The following is an 18,699-nucleotide window of genomic DNA, read 5'->3' as shown; positions in this document are numbered from 1 at the left end:
CTGGAACAAGGATATGGCATAAATGGACAGGAGTTGAGAATCAGGAACTGTTGGAATGCTACTACACATGTAATTCCAGTGAAAGAGGTTACATGAAGAGGTTGTGGGACCTATGGACTCTTCAACATCCAACATCCAGACTGACATCAAAACAACTTTAGCTCAGTGTTCCAACATCCGCAAGAAGCAGCTGCTATTGCAACTAGAGATTGACAAGGTACAACACAAGTGCTGCGGCAAGGGGGAGCCAGGACGACTGGTCAGGGGGAGATATCATCACCCCTACATGCTGAGATTGGGTACCAAGCCACAGTAACAGCTGGTATGCTGAATGCTTGAGCACCTGACCTGAAAGATAAGCTCATGGCTAAGCTGGAAACCTGGACCCCCTGAGGCCAGCTACCAAGACTACATGAAGTACGCTCTGAAAGTCTACTAGAAGACGCAAATACAGCACTACAAACAACCCTCACTTCAACCATCACTGAAACTGATCCTTGAGATACTTGGCTATAAGATGAACAGCCACAAGGAGCAGTACCCTACATGGAAAAGGTAGATAGAGACTAAGATCAAGGCAGCAGGGATGGAAGTCAGCCAGCTATCAGACCTGCAGAAAAGTGTGATAAAGAAAGGGGTGCCTAAGAAATACAACAAGCTATCCATACCCAAGGCCTTAGAAACTGCCAAGCAAAGACTCACAGCCTTGGCTAACTGTTTGAAGAGGTATACCAAATGTAAATAAACCAGATGTTCTCCACTAAACCATCCAAGGTGTACTCTTAGTAACAGGTGAACAATATGAGAACAGCACCCCTCCAAGGCTGGAGATGGAGCAGTACTGTAAGAGCATATGGGAGAAGGATGCAACACACAACACCAATGCTCAGTGGCCAGTGGACCAAAGAGCAAAACACAGCAACCTCCCTGAACAGACTCCAGTAACCATCATAGTGGTAGACATCCAGGAAAGAGTCTCACGTATGAAGAGCTGGACAGCACCCTGACATGATTCACACCTACTGGCTAAAGAAGCTAACTGCACCCCATGAGTGCCTGGCAGCACAAATGAACCAGCTGTGCAAGCTAAGACACACTCAGAATGGCTGACTGAAGGCCAGACAGTGCTGATTCCGAAAGATCCCCAGAAGGGACTGGTCCCATCCAACTACTGGCCAATAACCTGTCTCAGCACAACATGGAAGCTCCTGTCAGGCATCATAGCAGCTAAGATGAACAGACACATGGCTCAATACATGAGTGAAGCCCAGAAAGGAATTGGCAGAGATACCAGAGGAGCAAAACACCAGGTACTGGTAGATAGAGCAGTCACTCGAGACTGTAAGACCAGACTGACCAACCTTTGCACCGCCTGGATTGATTACAAGAAAGCCTATAACTCATTGCCTCATACATGGATCCTGGAATGTCTAGAACTGTACAAGACAAACAGGACCCTAAGATCCTTCATCGAGAACTCAATGGGGAGGTGGAGAACAACACTAGAGGCCAATTTCAAGCCAATTGCACAAGTTACCATTAAGTGAGGGATTTACCAAGGAGATCCTTTGTTCCCACTGCTGTTCTGCATAGGCCTGAACCCCCTCAGCCAGATTGACTGGCTACGGATATCGACTATGGAATGGAGCAAACATCAGCCACCAACTTTATATGGATGACATCAAGCTGTATGCCAGGAGTGAAGGAGACATTGATTCACTGATCCACACCACTAGGATCTACAGTAATGACATCGGAATGTTATTCGGACTGGAGAAGTGTAGTCAGATGGTAACAAAGAGAGGGAAGGTAGTCAGAACTGAGCAGATTGCACTACCAGAAGGAAACATTGCAGACACTGAAGACAGCTGCAAGTACCTTGGAATCCCACAGGCAAATGGGAACCACGAAGATGTCACTAGGAAAGCTGCAACCGCCAAATACCTCCAGAAAATAAGGCAAGTCAACCGAATAGGAAGAACAAGATCCAGGCAATCAACACCTACACCCTGTCAGTTGTCAGATACCCTGCTTTGATAATAAGCTGGCCAAAGGAGGAGAAAGAAACCACTGACATTAAGACAAGAAAGCTCCTTAGCATGCATGGAGGGTTTCACCCCAAATCCAGCACCCTGAGACTGTACGCTAAGTGGAAGGAAGGAGGCCGAGGACTAGTGAGTGTCAGAACCACTATCCAGGATGAAACAACAAAGATCCACGAGTACATCAGGAAGATGACCATAAATGATCGTGTACATAGTGAGTACCTCAGGTAGCTGAAACCCAAGAAAGAAGAGTAGAAAGAACAGTAACCATCTTTGAAGGACAGACTTCTGCACGGCATGTACCACCAGCAGATAGAAGAAGTGGCTGATATAGAAAAATCCTACCAATGGCTGGACAAAGCTGACTGGCAGAACATACATGGAACGCCATAATCAAGTGTTTGGCATAGTATATAGGAACATCTGCGCCGAGTATGACCTGGAAGTCTCGAGGTCACTTGCTTAGGACATTCCATGTATGCCCTGCCTGCTACCATTTTGCACCCTGCTGTTATGTGCTGGATTGGCTCAGGGGCATCTCTGCAGAGCCTGCACCTGGGGTCTTGCCTTGTGTGGTAGACTCCAGCATCGATCAATCTTGTACTCAGAGCTTGTTCCTATGCTGCTGTGATTAGTGCCTCTGTGCTGTCTTTCAGCCCAGCTTTCTCCAGCCATTGGTAGGATTTTTCCATGTCAGCCACTTCTTCGATCTGCCGGTGGTACATGCCATGCTGAGGCCTGTCCTTCCATGATGGTTCCTGTTCTTCCTCCTCTTATTTCTTGGGATTTGCTGCCTGAGGTACTTGCACCTGATCCTTTGTGGCCCTCTTCCTGATGTATTCATGGATCTTTGTTGTTTCAGTAGGGATTGACCGTAGTGCATGCACATATATATATATATATATATATATATATATATATATATATATATATATATATATATATATATATATATATATATATATATATATATATATATATATATATATATATAATATACAGTAATGTATATATGTATATGGGAACTGGCTGCTTTATATTCTGTATTTTGTATTCTACACTTCCCTTTGTTCCTTCCTGGCATCTCTCCTTTCAGTATTTTCCCTCTTGCTCCTTCTCTCCAACTGACCTGACTCGAGTGTTGACATCATCTCTTATTATTATTATTATTGTTATTATTAGTGGTGTTGTTTATTTTAAAGTGATTTGTTTCTGCAGAGTAGAATGTGCAGGAAGGAGACACAGAACTCACCCAAGCCTAAAGAGAGCAGCAGCATCAGAGGGAAAAGGATCTGCCGCCCAGCTGCACACAGAGTGAGCTCCATCCTAGACCTGCTGAGAGAGGAGGAGAGAAAGCAGAGTGGAGAGAGCAGTGAGACGGGATTTAAAAGCATACTAAATCATTGGTAAATTTAAAAAAAAAAAAAGCTCTGTGTTTTTGTATAACATAAAGTTGTACATATGCACTAATACATTTTGACTTGTAGGTTTTATTTAAGTGTTTTGTTTAATTACCATAAATGGCTACATGTGTTTCAGTTTGGCCACAGATTTTTGACACAGTTATCAGTGTCTCCTTGTTATTTGGTGTCTGCATTTTGATGAAGGATTGCAATCATAACAAAATGACAGATTTGTCCATATATCTACATCCAGTAATTTTTTTGTGTACAAAAGTGAAGCCAAAATTAGTTGAATCAATCATGAAATCTTTATCTGATGCAGTACATGACATTTAATCTTTAGAAAACATCTGCATATTAATATGTTTACAAAATGTCCAGATTTTTGGTACAGGAAGCTTTTTGGTTTCTGCTTGTTGTTTGATTGCTATTGACCAATCACCTCTAAGCAGTCTCTGGCACCATGCAAGTAAACCATTAAAGAGAGAACGTATTTGCCAAATGAACCAATTAGCTTTTAAAAAATTATTTGCATTCATAAACAACGATTAGCAGACAGAATAGCAAGTCTTGTCCCACATGTCCTCTGGCAACACCAGAAACCCAGAAATACTGACCACTGTCTCCAGAGAGCGAGTCATCAAACCATAAACAGTGGGTTCCCAGAGTGCTGGTGAGCAAATCACACTATTGAATGCCATGTATTTATTTATTTTTTGTTTGTTTTTTTTCTTTTTTACAGTAGATATTGTGGTGAATTAGACGTTATTAGAGTTTTCTATCTAACTCCAAAGCTGTAATGCTTTCAGAGCCTGTGTTCAATGGAATGAAAAAAAAAAACCCCAAAAACCTATTTATATACCAGAAAAAGTAAAAATAAGCTGGTTAAAATGTTATTTCTCAGTAGAAAAATAACAGGTCTGAAGGGGTCCAATTTACAGCTGCACTCAACCACAAATTGTGCCCAGTGGTAATGCCTTGCATGGCAGGTCACTGCCACTGCCACTGGCATGTAAGTGTGTGTGTGAAGCAGGAAATGAGGCAAATTTTAAAGCACTTTGAATAAAAGTCCTGAAATATTAGAATATAAATTTCCATGAGGTGAAAGAGTTTGGTCATTTTCATTGTTTGAGCAAGTGAAGGTCTGCTTTCTCTGCATGCTTGACAGAACCCACAGATATTTGGTTTATAAAACCTCCTTTAAAGCTAATTAGACAAACTCAAGTGAGTGATAACTGTGCCAAAACAAAGCTGTGTTTCTAGTATGTAAAATCTAAAGCTTTTGGGTTATCATGTACTCCCCAATACAAGTACAGCGCTTTGCAAAAGTCTAAAAAGCCTCCTCGTTTCTTTATATTTTGCTTGGAAAATCGGAAATAGGTGCAGCAATTTTTTTGAAACGTGCAAACATACATGGAAATAAAATATAGCAGGCAAAAACAGTTAGTGGAATTCTAACATTTTAAAAGTCACTATTTGGTATTACGACCTTTATTCATCAACACAGCCTGAACTCTCTTAGGCAGCTTTCTTGTCCTTTCTTTGAGCAGTCTTCAGGAATAGTTCTCCTGGCTTCTTGAAGGACATTCCACTGAGACCATTTCTGATGGCTTCAGAAATGGATCAGCTGAGGAGCCAGCTGCATCTCCCAGGTCCTGTTAGCTCTTTGCTGGATTTTTTTCTGTTTCTTAAGGCCATCACTTTCAGATACTGTTCATCTGCTGTAAATAGTTTTTAAAGAATGACACTTCTTTTCCTGTCCTCCACTTGTCCAGTTTCCTCAAATGTTTTAAGGACTTACTGCACACCATGCTGAGACATACCAAGTTTTTGGCTAACAGTTCTTTGAGAATCACCTTGTTGAAAAAATAAATGATTTCTGTCAAACTGTGTAATCTTTGGCAGTTCTCACAGATTCAGCTAACGAAATGGGAACAAATTATGTGTTTTGCAACAGGCTGATAGCAACTAAGTTCCTTAAGATTCAATTTAAAATTGGTTCTTTGATAAGTTGTCTGTTAAGTGTAGACACAACACTGGTTCATCCCTTCTGTTAGGTCTCTTTTTCTATGCTTGAAGGATTCATAGATCAGTGTTAAGTGGCTTAACAAACAAAAACTAAACGTTCCTCTGAAGATAATCAGGAACCATGACTGGCCTGAAAATGAGTGAAAAAGCAGCCAGTGTCCAATGAAAAACTTTGACAGACCTTCAGAAAGCCTGGAGAACTGATGCCCAAGACCACTGTAGAAAATTACAAGAAAGTCTGGTTCCTTGGAAAATAAATATTAAAAAAAGATAAGTGGTTGCTCAAGGCTTTTGCACAGTAATAAAAATTTTTTAAAAATTCCCCCCTTGCCCTGCGGACGGTCTTTGTCCTCCAAGTTCAGGCCCTCCACCAGAGGCCTGGGAGCTTGTAACTCACTAGTCCCCGGCATTCTTCTTTCCGCTTAGCGTACAGTCTCAAGGTGCTGGATTTGAGGTGAAACCCTCCATGCATGCTAAAGAGCTTTCTTGTCTTAATGTCAGTGGTTTATATGTCCTCTTTTGGCCAGCTTATTATCCCAGCAGGGTATCTGATGACTGGCAGGGTGTAGGTGTTGATTGCCCAGATCTCGTTCTTCCCATTCAGCTGACTCTTAAGGACTTGCCTTACTCTCTGCAGGTACTTGGTTGCAGCTTTCCTAGCGGCCTCTTCATGCTTTCCATTTGCCTGTGGGATTCCAAGGTACTTATAGCTGTCCTCAATGTCTTCAATGTCTACAATGTTGCTGTCTGCGTAATAGGTAATAGGGTTGGGTAACAAACCTGTGGAACCCCCACAGGCGCAAAAGGACCAGCATCAATGTATTACTGTCACAAAAACTTATGCTGACCTTCACAGTGTTTTTGAATGGGCAAATTTTTCATCCTTTATTTGGGTTTTCTCTCTCTTCCATTCCCAGCTTACCAGCTGCCACATGGAATACTCCCCAAAACAGCCTTGAACACTAAATCATTGAAAATCCAACTTTAGGACAACTTTAACAAAAAACTAATATTGCATTACAGTTCTCTGGTGCTTGCATCCATTTTTTTTCTAGACAATGAGCTGGGAAACACTATTGTGTGTGTGAGAGAGCCTGTTAACTGCTGGCACTCGATGAGACAAGGAGACCTTTGAACCCTTCCATTCCTGGAGATGGGATGAGGCGCTACTGGATACATTACATCTCTTCGGTAGATACTTTTGCCAATAGCAACTTACATGTTTTGCCTAGGAGCCACTATTCCACCTGAGTCTCAACTGCCTGTGTAATATATACAAATAGATTTGATGCAACAAATAGGGCTTTGAATGTTGTAAGGCTGATGTGAGATACCAGACCCAGTCAAAGATCAATCTAATGTAGAAAACTGGACTGGATTCTTTGACAGCCCAATGGCCTCACTCCAACAGCTGCTGTTAGATTGGGTGAATATTTACAACTGCAGTAAAAAGGCGATTGTGGTGCAGTCCTACTGCACAACATTCAGGAAATCCTACCACACATCAGAAAAGAGCTGCTGACTTTGCCAGAGGATTTGGCTTGGGGCCTGAAGCTTCTCAGCTCAATGGACAGTTGCCTGAGACGGAGCTTTCTGTATGAAATGGAGACGAAGAGGAGAGTGTGCAGTTTGAAGAAAACACAGTAACTGTGTTTTAAAAAAAAAAAAAGATTTTAAGGGGAGTTAAGCAGTACAGGTAACTCTAAATTACGAATTTACTTGTGGACAAAATTGTCTCTTTACACCTTATTGACTCCACAATCATCACTAACTGAGGTTTCCAAGCAGACTCTATGAAGAAAGTGAAGCTGCTTTGAGCAGAAATTTGTCCAAAACTTCCCGATTTCAGTTAACTGTTCAACTGAGTTCTGTTTTCTTACAACTCCCAATTCAAGTGCACAATCCTAGTATGGTAGCTGCGATAGGACAAACAAGTTTTTGTTTAGATTGTGTCCTATAACAGCCATGGCCGGCCTTAGTGTTTCTACTACTATTTGTGTAAGAAACTATATTTTTGTACACACTATATTTGAACATATTTGGTTAATATCAACACTTAGAAATAATAAATCAGGAAATAAAATAAACCTAACAGTCACCTAACATCAATATTTTGTGATATTTTACATTTTTACCCCGAGCCACCTCAAAAACTCTGGCCACCGCTTATCTGTATTGAGTGTACTCAGATAGCAAAGTCACTATGGACCAGATGTGCCCGGAGGTTTTCTCTGTATGTGTAGGCTGTTAGCTGCTGTCTTTGAAGTGGATGTAACTTTCTGAGGCTCAGTGAATAAACTTTCATACTATGTGAGAATGTAATCAAACTGTTTATCAGAGGGAAAGTGTGATTAGCTGGCATAATGTTAGATTAAAGCAGCTGTTGTTATCGTTGTCTAGCCAGATCATAGTCAGCTGTCCAGAGATGGGAGGGCCGCATGTCTAATGTGCTGATAAGTAATTGCAACAAGATCAGGAATAAATAAGCACATTTATGAACATTTTTATGTATCAGAGTCCCGACTTTAGTTCATTAGATAAGGCTTGAAGTGAGGATGAAGAAGATGACATTTTATTTAGAAGGAAGTGGCGTTGTCTCTTTCCTTCACGTTTTCGCTTCTTTGGTGAAGGCGACCCTTTTTCAGATAATAAAGCACAGATGTGAGCCTTCATATCTGTGTCTGAAGGTGCAGGCACAAATTTAAATTTCCCTCCACGGCACATGAACACCTACCACTTCTCTTCTCCTCCACACAATTAGTCAGAATTGAGAGGTCACTATATTCAAATATGGTGGGTGAACATGGTAGTGTCCACATACCCGCATCCACCACATAATTACACAGTCATCTTTGTTTCTCTTAAATAACCTCAAAAAATACTGGTTATACCTTTAAAATAAATGATTTATCCAAGAAATCAAAAGGCCTTTTTTGCATTTACCAGGGTAACAGCAACACATGCCAATAGCATCCCTGATGCTTTGAAAGAAGATTATATAACACCAGTTCAGCCCTTAAGAAATTACAGGAATAATGGTTGCTCTCTGGCCTGACCATGAGAAAGGTGAGCGAAACCTTCAAATGTGTAAAATTGAGCATGTAGGTCTTAGAAAGAAAACATTCCTCTCAGACCCAGTGACACCTGCCAAACTAAACTGTCATTAAACAACCATTGGGTATGCAATTTTTAATAGTGGGCAACCATTTCCATTTTAGGCAACTGAAAAGAAGCAAAGACCCCGCAGAGCCACACACTTTGAGGCATCCCATCTCTAAAGGTGGGTTAGGCCCTCGTGACGGGCTGTGACAGATTGGGGTCGAGCTGTTGGGCTCTGTGCATGTTGAAGGCCTGAACCATTGGTTGAGCTGGCTGGGTGGGTGACAAGAGATTTCTAAAGGCTTGGAGAGGGTCATGACACTGAGGAGATTGCCCAGACTTGAAAATGGAGAGCATTGGAGAGCGCTGTATCGGAGGGCCTGGGACTGGCAGGGGCCCAACAGTCACTACCCACAACAACGGACTACAGAGCTCAGCCTGTATGGGTGCTATACGACACACAGCACTATATGCCTATAGACAGCAGCCATTCAAAGTGTTGCCAGAGGGGATTTACAAACATACAGTGAACCGGTCATCCAATCACAGCAGTGAATGCTAACCAGCACCACCTTTTGTTAAGGATGAGACATCAGATGTTGTGAACGCCTCCCTCTAAATCGCCCCTCTTTACTTTAACAGCCACAGTTGTGTCTTGAGGAGAAAAGAGCCAGAAGACTCTAAAATGCTTCAGTGGATTTCAATGTGGATGTCCAGCTGACACATTTTCACGATGTTGTCTGAATAGGATGCATTCTCAGCTCATTGTAAGAGCCAGCAAGGGGAGTGACAGAGATGCAAAGAGAGCTAACAGGCGAGGCTGGCAGACCTACATCGTGGCTCAGCACTAAACTGTCAGTCTGTTGACTGCACTCATGATCATCATGATGCAGGCAAGAAGGGCCCCCCTGTCCCAAATCTCCTTCAGGTCTGCAGTTGGTGGGAAACTTGGTTGTTGAAAAAGCAGAAAAACATCAGCTGCTGGTGTGAAAAAGATACATGTCTGTGAGCACAACATGGTAACTTTATGCCTGCAGCGCCTCCATCATGCTACACATTTGACATATGCTGCAAAAGTTTATTTAATCGGGTCAGGTTGGGTCCCACGTGAATTTGTGAACATATGCTCCACATCAAGGCCCAACAAATGCACAAAGTCTTGAGCGGCCCCTCATTTCTTTATATTTTGCTGCAAGGAGCCAGGCTTTCTTGTAAATATTTAAAGTGGTCTTAAGCAACAGTTCTCCATGCTTTCTGAAGGTGTGCCAAATTCCACAAGCACTGGTCTGAAAATCAGTCTTAGGCAGTGATGAATCCAAATTTGAAGGTTTGGGTTCAAATCTTTGTCAATATGTACAGAAAAGGTCAGGAGAGACGTACAACAGTGAGTGTCTGCAGCCATCTGTAAGACACGGTGGCGGCTCTGTCATAGTTTGGAGCTGCATTTCAGCCAGTGGTATTAGAGATCTTGTTAAAACTGATGGAACTATGAATGCAGAAAAGTACCATCAGATTTTAATTCACCATACAACACCACCATGAAAGCATCTGACTGGCAACATTTTTCAGCACAACAATGATCCCAAACACACTGCCAACTACCTAGACCCTACATATTACCATTTTCCTAGTAAAATATAAAGACTCCACAAAGTGGCAGCTAATATCTCTGTTAATTAGTTTAAGTTTCTTGACCATGATCTTAATGTTTGACACTTTTATACAGTAGTTTGTAGTAACAACTTCAGATTTAAAATAAGAAAAATAAAAAGATTCAGGCAACACAAACTGCGTACAGGGTCATTTTATCAGCTGATATTACAGACATAAGGACAACAGATGGGTGAAATTCTGTCTCCAGGTGACCTTTTCATGTTTCCAGCTGACTTGTTTTAAACTGAAAAACTCCAAAATATGCATTAGATTGCAACATCATACACATATTATATTAATCCATCATTTAGCATGAGAAAATATGGCTACCTTACAAAAAGTGTACCTCATATTGTAGGGGCAAGTAATGAATTTAATGTTTTTCTGATCATGAAATAACTTATTATATTAATGCAGAGATTAGCTTCATGTTTTTGTATATAATTTATTGCTAAGCTGATAAATCATAATGCTTTTAGGGGTAAGAAGCTTAAGACTGGCGTATGAACATCTCTAACTAAATTCAAAGCATAATACAGACCAAAACAGAAGTAATGCTCCTTCACTGCAGTAGCATGTAAGCTAGCTGCATGCAGTGTGTCTATAATCCTCTGTATAACTGATTCATGGAATCTGACTTCAGAGTTTTTGAAAAAATTTTAAGGTTCTTAGATTTTAAGTGCCATATTTGGTTTTCACAATTTAAAATAAAATGACTGAACCTTCAGAGTTGGAGCTCTTCGTTCACGTCAGTGAATTTCTGACAGATGTAAAATCCAAGTGTTAATATTTCTTTTACAGCGAGTTGCTAAATCTTTCTTGAAAATCAGCGAGATGACAAGAGGAAGCAGCACAATCAATGTCTAGAAATGTAACATAGTTTAAGAATTGGCCTCAGGACAGAAACAGAAGCAGTTTTACAGTAAAAGTCAAACTGTCTGCCGTGTGTCTCCTACTGGGAACCGACAGGAAAAAGTGATTCCTGTTCTCTCCTACTTCTTTAATCATATCTCACAAAACCATTACCTCCAGAGAGCAGCAGAGTGAGGAGCGGAATAACAGCTCCAGATGAGTGACAGACAAAGTGGTAAGAGGAAAAAGATGAGGAAAGAAAAGGAAGGTCATTTTATGAGCATTATGACAATAACAAACTACCATGATGGAAGGTCTACAGATAAAAAAAACTGCCTCTGTAGCTCTGTAAGTCCTCTTAATCTAATGTTTGTGGAAAAAATGCTGCAGCTAATCCATCCTGGATAGACGTACAGATGAAACTGGAGCCTCTGTATGCTCGAATGAATGCGACTTTTCTTAAATAACTGCAGAGAAAGGAAAAAAAATCACACTGCACTGGTGATGTGGGGCCATAAAAAGAGACAATCAAACTAGAGTGCATGAACATTAATCACTAAAAAATTTGAAAACAAACAAACAAACAAAGAAAACAGGACATTGCAGAAGGAATCCATTCTTTGCCGCCTGCACACAAACACACAGCCTTCGTGTTCAGCGTGCCTCTGTGGTCACTAATTATACCCAGAGCAGCTAATGACTCACAGCTCTGGCCTGGGCTTCAGCTGGAGAGAGGACACTGGAAAGCTGCTGGTCCCTCCGATTCAAGATTACACACTCCATCCTCTCACACTGACACCATTGATCTCACAGGGTGCTGGGACAGGGGTTATTTAAAACAGCTCGATAACACGTTTAGGAGAGGCCGAGGTAAAATTTAACTAGATGTGTGTGCAGTAGAGTGGAGAAAGGCAATTTAGATCCGTTTGAAGGATCCTTGACAGACAAGTCCAGTGAGAAAGACACAGAGAAGTGTAATAACTTCGGTCAGGACTTGGCTTTGTACTAACTGTAAGTAGGATATAGTTTATTGTTTTTTGGGGTGTTTTGTTTTTTGGTGAATTATTCTGTGAGAAAACATGCTGCAGCTACCAAAGAGGAAATTTACTGTTGTGATGTTTAATGTATGTCGCCAGTGATTTGTAGGTACCTGAGAGAGATTGACAGCTCTTATACCATCCATCTGTTTCCTACCTTCCTGTAGCGTTATTAAGCTGCTGTGGAGCTGCACTCAACAGACCTGCAGCAGATGATCTCAGATATGCTCATTTTCTCTCCACCTCTTCATTCTCAACCTCTTTCTGTCACTGCCATGTGTGTGTGTGTGTGTGTGTGTGTGTGTGTGTGTGTGTGTGTGTGTGTGTGTGTGTGTGTGTGTGTGTGTGTGTGTGTGTGTGTGTGAGAGAGAGAGAGCGAGAGCGAGAGAGAGAGAGAGAGAGAGAGAGAGCGATGTGGTTAGCCAGCTGCGAGTTGGACAAAAAATTCCATTTAAATGCATTTGATTAACATGTGAAGGAGACATATTATTTGTAAGTGTGTGAGAGCTACCTTGCTGGAGCAAGTGGAAAATAAAGACCAGCACACAGCAAATTCTATGTAGAGTCAATCACAATTCTGAAGCAAATGTATCAAAACACACCAAGACTAAATGATGGTATCTACAGAGGAATATTGTGACTGTAAAGTCTGTAACTAATGGAGAAGAATTTGTTCTTGGACTCCAGAGGACTTCAGGTTGGGCAAATGATAAAGATCTTGAGATAGTAAGTTTTTTTTTTTGTTTTTTTTTTTTTACTATCTAAGTGAGATATTTCATAGTTTTCACTATCTAGAGTACTGTGTAAAAGTCTTGAGCCACCACTCATTTCTTTATATTTTGCTGGGAAAATGGGAAATAGGTGCAGGGATTTATAGAAACATATGCAACAAACATGAGTTTGAACATCAATATTTGGTATGAATAGAAATGGTAGGAGGTAGGAATAGTTCTCCAGGCTTCTTGAAGGACATTCAATTGAGCCAATTTCTTATGAGGCTTCAGTGAACAGTAGATGGATCAACTGAAGGGTCAGATGCATCTCTCAGGTCCTGTGTCAGGTCTTTGATGGATTTTTTTTTCCTATTTCTTAAGGACATGACTTTCAGATACTGTTCATCTGCTATATATATATATATATATATATATATATATATATATATATATATATATATATATATATATATATATATATATATATATATATATATATATTTATATATAATTTGTTTAAGGACACACTGCACAATGTGCTGAGATATGCCAAGGTTTTGGCTAACAGTTCTTTGAGAATCCTCTTGTTGCTACAAAAAAATTATTTTATGTCTCTCAGACTGTGTAATCTTTTTTAGATTGAACTAAAGAAATGGAAACAAATTATATGATTTGTGACAGGCTGCTGGTAACAAAGTGCCTAAAGATACAATTTAAAATTGTATCTTTAGGCACTTTAGGCAAAAGCTGTCTGTCTACGTGTAGTCACAACACTGGTTCATCCCTTGAGTTAGGTGTCTTTTTTATACTTGAATGAGCCATAGATCAGTGTTAGTGTACTAACTAACAAACAAACAAAAAGGTACGTGAAGATGGTCGGGTACAAGGACTGGACTGAAGATGAGTGAAAAATCAGCCAATGTCTAAAGAAAAAACTTTGATGCACCTTCAAAAAGCCTGGAGAACTATTGCTCAAGGGCACTTTAAAAAACACAAGAAAGTCTGGTTGCTTGGAAGAGAACTATAAAGAAAGGAGGGGTGGGTCAAGACTTTTGTACAGTAATGTAAATGAAAAGTAAGTTTATATAATTATATTTTGTTGTACCTCGTTATACCTTTGTTGTCAGCTAGTTATAACTTAGTAGTTGTACCTTAAAATATTGTAGTTTTTAATTTCATTAATAACTTTCTTGCTATTTGTAGCATTTAATGTACTATTTTATTGTTATCTTTTCTTCTTCTGACAGGAGTGGGCTGCATGACCACTGGACTGCTTAAAAAAAAAACAACAAAGAATCAGATTTCTGATCTCCTGAGAAATATGCCTGCAATTCAGTCTCTGTCCAGCTCTGTTTTCCTTTCCGGTAGCTGTTGAGGAAAGGCTCCACTATCTTCACCAGCTACATTAACTCAGTCTCTCTGCTGCCACTCTAAATGAGAGCACTGAGATTAAAGCAAAAATAAAGATACAGGCATAAAAACCAAAACAGTAAGCTAAAACAGGCTCAAAGGCTCCATACAGCACCTTTCTCATTACAGTCATTTATTGAGTTTTATCATAAAGAATGAAACACCTTATACACGGAAATGTTTTGTGGGTGGAATATTTTGTTGCGTAATGATTTAAGGGTGAGAGGTCAAATATAAGCACCAAACGGCTGTCAGCATGCTGATGCCAGCTGTGTCTGAAGGACAGCACAGGTCAAAGGTGACGTTTCTGAGGTTGGCTCTGAGTAACAACACTAATAAAGGATCAGGTGCAGGAGACACAGCTATCTTCTTGAGTATATTGAATCTCCATACATACACACACTCTATGTACATCTTGCGTCATCAGATCTACCATAAACAGGCTGCTGTATAAGACCACATTTTGTCTGCAGCCAGAGGTGGTCAGAAAAGTGAGTAGCTGTGAAATGAAATGGAATAATAGACCCAAACATAGACATGCTGATGGGACATCATCCAGGAAAATTCCTCGTCTTTAATGATGTGCTGAGTCGGTGGAATATCAACTAGGCAAGGAATAAAGAGGAAAGAGCTTTGTCCTTCAAGTATTTATCACCAGTGCCAAATGCCTGGAAATTCTGGAGCTATCAGCTTATTCTCACATCAGCACTTAAGAATAACAGCTAAGAAATGCTGAATGGAGACATTTAAAACAGAGGGGCATCACAGATCACAACATAACTGCAATAACCAATGAACATGTGGAAAATATTCAGATCTCTGTGTTGTATTAAAACATCAGTGCTGCCTTCAAGACCTTCTTCACAACCAACTGTGAAACCAAACATTTGTCTTCCACCAGACCTTTGAGGAGAGCCCCTGGCCAAAGACAAAGAGAGGGCCCTTCTCTTTGTGTGGGTGAGCTGTTCAGCTGTGGTTCCATCTATGCTTGTAATGATTGGTCTCATGGGCTGCTTTAGTCCCTCCCAGGCTATAGACTGAATTTGATTGATGCATTGGCTTGTCCAATCCGCCTTGGGTTTTGGCGGCTGGGCACACACGCTGCAAGAGGGTTTCAATATTCCACAGAGAGAGGGAGTTTGACAATAAGTCCCAATCCAAGGAACTCAAAACACAGAGTATTCATTTCTCTTGGACTATTTCACAAATGTTTGTAGTTGGATCACTGAGCTCTGAGATTTGGGAGCTGTCCAGTGCTGAAAACACAGGCGGTTTTTACAACAGTCTCTTTGAAGTCATTATTAGTCCAAAACCTATTCAACTCCTGGCTCCACAGTGACCACAAAGCCCAAAGAGATCATAAAAATTCCCATTTTGGTTCACAGTTTAGTTCGCAGATGGGTCTGTTACTTATAAATTCCATTTTAAACAACATCAAAAACACTACCCATCACATTTTGATCCAAACAAAATCAGCACATTTTAATAGGTGCACAATTATACAGCAACAAGCCTGTGGCTCTCTCAGAGTTAAGCTTATTTTGATCATACCTGAGCTGTTATAAGTGTAAGCTGGTGCTCATTTACATTTATATAGTCCCCTTCTGTTAGCTATTAACACTGTATTAGGGGGGAATAGAACCCATAATCACCTAAGTGACATATTAGAATTGGCACTTTCTAACCATAGAGAATAAAATCAAACCTTGACTGAGAATCACCTTTGACTTTGACTGACAAATATGCCAGCAGCAAGGCTCTTGAAATGAATTCATATAAGCTATGACCAACTTGGCTTTTACTAATGATGATTTTCACCAGAAAATAACAAAGAAAATAGTTCTGAAAGTTTACTTGATGGCCCATTGAAACCCAAAGATACTGAATTTACAATCCAAAACATATAGAAAAACAGTGATGTTTGTCACTCAACCACAAATAACTTACTGATTATTTCAATAATTCATTTTTTCGCCACAAAAAATGCTGAAAAACACTGAAACACTTCAGCAAATAGTTTATTTTCTCCTGTCAAACTAAAGAAATTCAGTTTGTGTTCATATAAGACAAAAAAAGCAGAAAAATGCTCACATAAAGCTGGAACTAGTTTTATGCAATGATTAATCATGCTCTAGCATCTCTAAAAGCATCGCATATGAGCCTTTTTTTTTTCATCTTCCACTGATGCAAAGTGGCTCCTCAAATTGCAGACTGCTCACAGAGAGCTGCACGATAAACAATACTGAGGCTGAATGAGTGCAAAGTGTGCAGCAATAGACAGCGAGGCAGCTGAACTGAGCTTGTACTCTATTTTAGAATCAGACCCTTTTCTTCCTCACAACACCGCTCTCTGATCCCTCTGCTCGTATGAGTGCACTCATCTACATACACACTTCAACACGCAAACATACACACAACTACTGCATGCATGCTGGGGCTCATGGATGCCCTCTCTCAGGCGTGCATGCACGCACACACACACACACACACACACACACGCACACACACATCCGGACAGAATGAAAAATGCATGCTGTAAACTTTCAGCTGAGCCTCTTTGCCTCATTCCTCACTTTTCTCTTCTCACCCCGTAAGCACCACTTCTCTGCCTCTCTGTTGCCTCTCACAAACATTTTCCCGAGCTCCTCTATAACGTGTCGTTGCCTAGTTAACCTCGTCCTGCTTTATGGCACTGACACACAGCTGGTGGTGGGCGCACTAACAAGGCAAAAGAAGAAAAGACTTGGACTCCTCCAGGCTGAGGCGATGAATGGAAACTGAATGGGCTTTATTGGGCTGCAGGGGCTCTCATATTCTCAGACAATACAGCTCATTCGTCAAGGTGACTCAAACTGTTCTCCTCCTTCACTGTGATTTGTACATGCCAGTGTTTGTTTACAGAGTGGGCACTCATCAATATAAAACCCTCTAAGATCTGTTCACCTACTTGGCACCAGGCAATCAGTCTTTTTACCAACACTTTTTGTCTCGTCTTTCTTTTCATGTATGTTCAGCAGCAAAGGAAAGTTGGCATGGGGCACTTCAGTGCAAAGATAAAATACTGACAAGTAGACCCTGTGATCATTTGTAACCCAGATTCCAGATTGGATCTTTGATGTCAGGCGCAGGTGACAGCTCTGAAGATGGACCACAAGATCTGATTTTGGCAGTCATTCAGCACATGTTTGCTCACCCAAAGCCTCTGATTTACATAATAGATTTCACAAACACCTGTTCAAGAGCGCGGATCTGCTTCCACAATTGCACCACCCGACAGAAGGCGTCTTCACCTTTGATTTCCATCCATTCAGACATCTGTAGTTGAAGATTTAGAAGATTTGCGCCTATGTGGACCAGGTCTCGTGATATGAAGACAAGCTCTCCGGAGATGAAACCATGTAAAGGACACACTAACGAGGTTACTTGCTGAGGTGATGATTTATTTATGAACCTACATGAGTTGTAAATATAGACCAATATTAAAAGCTTTGACCTGTAAATAATTAAATATATCCCAAACGGGTGCGATTTGCGCACCTCTCGTGAGCTGACAATGTGATCGTACGAACAGGAAGGCATTGATTGGTCCGCAGGAAAAAAAAAAAACTTTAATAGTTTCTTTTCCTGCTTTTGCATATAATTAGGGAAATATGCGAACCGACTAAAATTTTACCCATGTTTTTCTTCCAGCTGCTGTGAAAGTGCGTTTTTTAAAAAACAAGAAACCAAACACTTCCAGCAGCAGAGCGGTCTCAGGCGCCTCCGGCCACTCGGTGACTTGAGACATGACACACTGACCAAATGACTCATTTCATAAAGCGTTGCAAGCGAAGAACATTATATTCTCGCTTTTTCTCTTACCGTGTCTACCAAACCAAGATGCGTCTCAGTGGTGCAGTCCTGAATGAAAGCTTGGCGCCTCAGATCAGGTGCTCTCCAAAGATCCCCGAGGGTGCAGAGACGGCAAACGACGGAACAAGGGTGAAACAGCACTTTGCAGAGGCAGAAGAGAGACCAGGGTGAGTGTCTGCACAAGCGCTCCAGGTCTTACTTTTCACTCCTTCTTCAACATTACCCTCTCCTCACTGAGCAGCAGCCTATGCGCCGGTCATCCCGTCAGACCCTGATATGTGCCAGATCGGAAGAGAAGCATTCACACAGAAAGAGAAAGAGAGACAGCAAGGTGCTCCCTCCGTCCCCCTCCTCGCCAGCAGCAACGCCGAGGGAGAGAAGCAAAATCGGTTTGAACAAAGAGGCAAGCGGTGACGGGCAGACGGCTCCAGCGCCCCCATTCAAAGAGTGGGGATAGGGTGGCGGTGTGGATGGGTGGGAGGGGAGAGTGGGGGTGAAAAAAAGAGAGAGGGGATGTACTTTATGTGACCATAATCCGATTCCTATATAAACCTCCAAGGTTGATCCGGGGGGACTGCGAATTAAATTTACCCGTGAGCTTACAGTG

At 41.1% G+C, this 18,699-nt stretch overlaps 1 protein-coding gene across 3 annotated transcripts in view; it reads right to left on the bottom strand.

Annotated features, from left to right (window-relative positions):
- Positions 1-18,479, bottom strand: part of LOC115795206 (neurocan core protein-like) — a 55,397-nt gene extending 36,918 nt beyond the window's left edge. The window contains exons 1-3 of one of the 3 annotated variants that reach the window (XM_030751025.1): positions 18,316-18,479; positions 18,102-18,232; positions 3,298-3,380 (exon numbers count right to left, since the gene is read on the bottom strand). In XM_030751025.1, coding sequence (XP_030606885.1) covers positions 3,298-3,370 — 73 coding nt within the window. In that variant the 5' untranslated portion in view covers positions 3,371-3,380; positions 18,102-18,232; positions 18,316-18,479. Of the gene's footprint in view, positions 1-3,297; positions 3,381-18,101 lie in introns of all 3 variants that reach the window. The other 2 variants (XM_030751024.1, XM_030751026.1) reach the window with 2 other exon arrangements.
- Positions 18,480-18,699: the final 220 nt, after the last annotated feature.

This window comes from Archocentrus centrarchus, chromosome 17, assembly GCF_007364275.1.
Source record: "Archocentrus centrarchus isolate MPI-CPG fArcCen1 chromosome 17, fArcCen1, whole genome shotgun sequence".
Lineage (NCBI taxonomy): Eukaryota > Metazoa > Chordata > Actinopteri > Cichliformes > Cichlidae > Archocentrus > Archocentrus centrarchus.
The sequence above is the reverse complement of the archived record's forward strand: the minus strand, read 5'-3'. Positions and strand labels throughout refer to the sequence as shown.